Source organism: Melozone crissalis, unplaced genomic scaffold, assembly GCF_028551555.1.
Source record: "Melozone crissalis strain CALT ecotype California unplaced genomic scaffold, PUWL_Pcris_2 ptg000159l_1, whole genome shotgun sequence".
NCBI lineage: Eukaryota > Metazoa > Chordata > Aves > Passeriformes > Passerellidae > Melozone > Melozone crissalis.
The window spans coordinates 854747-856486 of NW_026535930.1; the positions used below are offsets into that span (position 1 = coordinate 854747).

General features: G+C 48.5%; 1 protein-coding gene across 1 annotated transcript; it reads left to right on the forward strand.

Moving 5' to 3' along the window:
- Positions 1-406: 406 nt before the first annotated feature.
- LOC128948769 (olfactory receptor 14A16-like) lies at positions 407-1384 on the forward strand. The gene has a single exon (XM_054293530.1). It carries the CDS (start codon positions 407-409, stop codon positions 1382-1384), a length of 978 nt encoding a protein of 325 aa, XP_054149505.1.
- Positions 1385-1740: the final 356 nt, after the last annotated feature.

Consider the following 1740-nt stretch of genomic DNA (forward strand, 5'->3'; position numbering starts at 1 on the left):
TGCTGGTGAGAGAGATGAGAATCTTGTTTCTTGATCAGAAGGCTGGATTTATTGATATATGATATATTATACATTATAACTATACTAAATAGAATAAAGAGAGAAGTTGCAGAGGCTGCTACAGCTAAGCTAACAATAGCAAGAAAGAATCTAAAACAAAGTTGTGTCCAGGGACTTGGTCCCCAGCTTGTTCCAGTGATTGGCCCTTAATTATAAACAAGCACATGAGACCAATCACAGAGGCCCCTCTTGCATTCCACAGCAGCTGATAATAATTGTTTACATTCATTTTCTGAGGCCCTTGCTTCCCAGAAAATGCAGAAATCTGAAAGAAAGGATTTCTGTGGAAAAATGTCTGCAACACATGATTACTTTTTTTACAGATCTCAATGCCAAGACATTGCAAATGTCCAACAGCAGCTCCATCAGGCACTTCCTCCTGCTGGCATTGGCAGACACGCGGCAGCTGCAGCTCCTGCACTTCTGCCTCTCGCTGGGCATCTCCCTGGCTGCCCTCCTGGGCAACGGAATCATCATCAGCACCATAGCTTGTGGCCACCACCTGCACATGCCCATGTTCTTCTTCCTGCTCAACCTGGTCCTCACTGACCTGGGCTCCATCTGCACCACTGTCCCCAAAGCCATGCACAATTCCCTCTGGGACACCAGGGACATCTCCTACACAGGATGTGCTGCACAGCTCTTTTTCTTTATGTTCTCCATCACAACAGATCTTTCCCTACTGACCATCATGTGCTACGACCGCTACATGTCCATCTGCAAAGCCCTGCACTACAGGACCCTCCTGGGCAGCAGAGCTTGTGCCCACATGGCAGCAGCTGCCTGGGCCAGTGCCTTTCTCAATGCTCTGATGCACACAGCCAATACATTTTCCCTGCCCCTGTGCCATGGCAATGCCCTGGGCCAGGTCTTCTGTGAAATCCCACAGATCCTCAAGCTCTCCTGCTCCAAATCCCAGCTCAGAGAACTTGGGATTATCGTTGTTATTTCCTGTTTAGGTTTTGGCTGTTTTGTATTCATTGTTTTCTCCTATGTGCAGATCTTCAGGGCTGTGCTGAGGATCCCCTCTGAGCAGGGATGGCACAAAGCCTTTTCTACCTGCCTCCCTCACCTGGCCGTGGTCTCTCTCTTTGTCAGCACTGCCCTATTTGCCTACCTGAAGCCTCCCTCCATGTCCTCCCCATCCCTGGATTTGGCCCTGTCAGTTCTGCACTCAGTCGTGCCTCCAGCCCTGAACCCCCTCATCTACAGCCTGAGGAACCAGGAGCTCAAGACATCTCTCAGGGCTCTGATGTCTGGATCCTTTTCAGCTACCACACACTTCCAGCTTCCTTCTGTCATTGGGCCCTGGTGCACATCATGACAGGCCAAGTTTCTCCTTATTTATATTTCTTCAAATTCTGATGCTGTTGTCTTCAAAGCACAGATGGTATTCATTACCTCCAATTTCAAATTATCCCTCTTTTTGTGACTCAGAACTTCATGTAAATCATGATTCTCACATTGTATTTATTTGAAATAAATGAACTTGCAACAATATTTGTGTTCTTCTTCTACTATTGCCATTAGAGCAGCAATGAACAGAAATTGGCACAGCTTTGTTGCTGCCCCAGCTTTGGCATGGGCCCGGGGCCTGGAGCAGGAGCAGCTCTTGAGGGCCACAAGGTTAGGACTCTTGTGCTGCCCTGGGCAGATGGGATGGCAGCAGGGGCTGCAGAG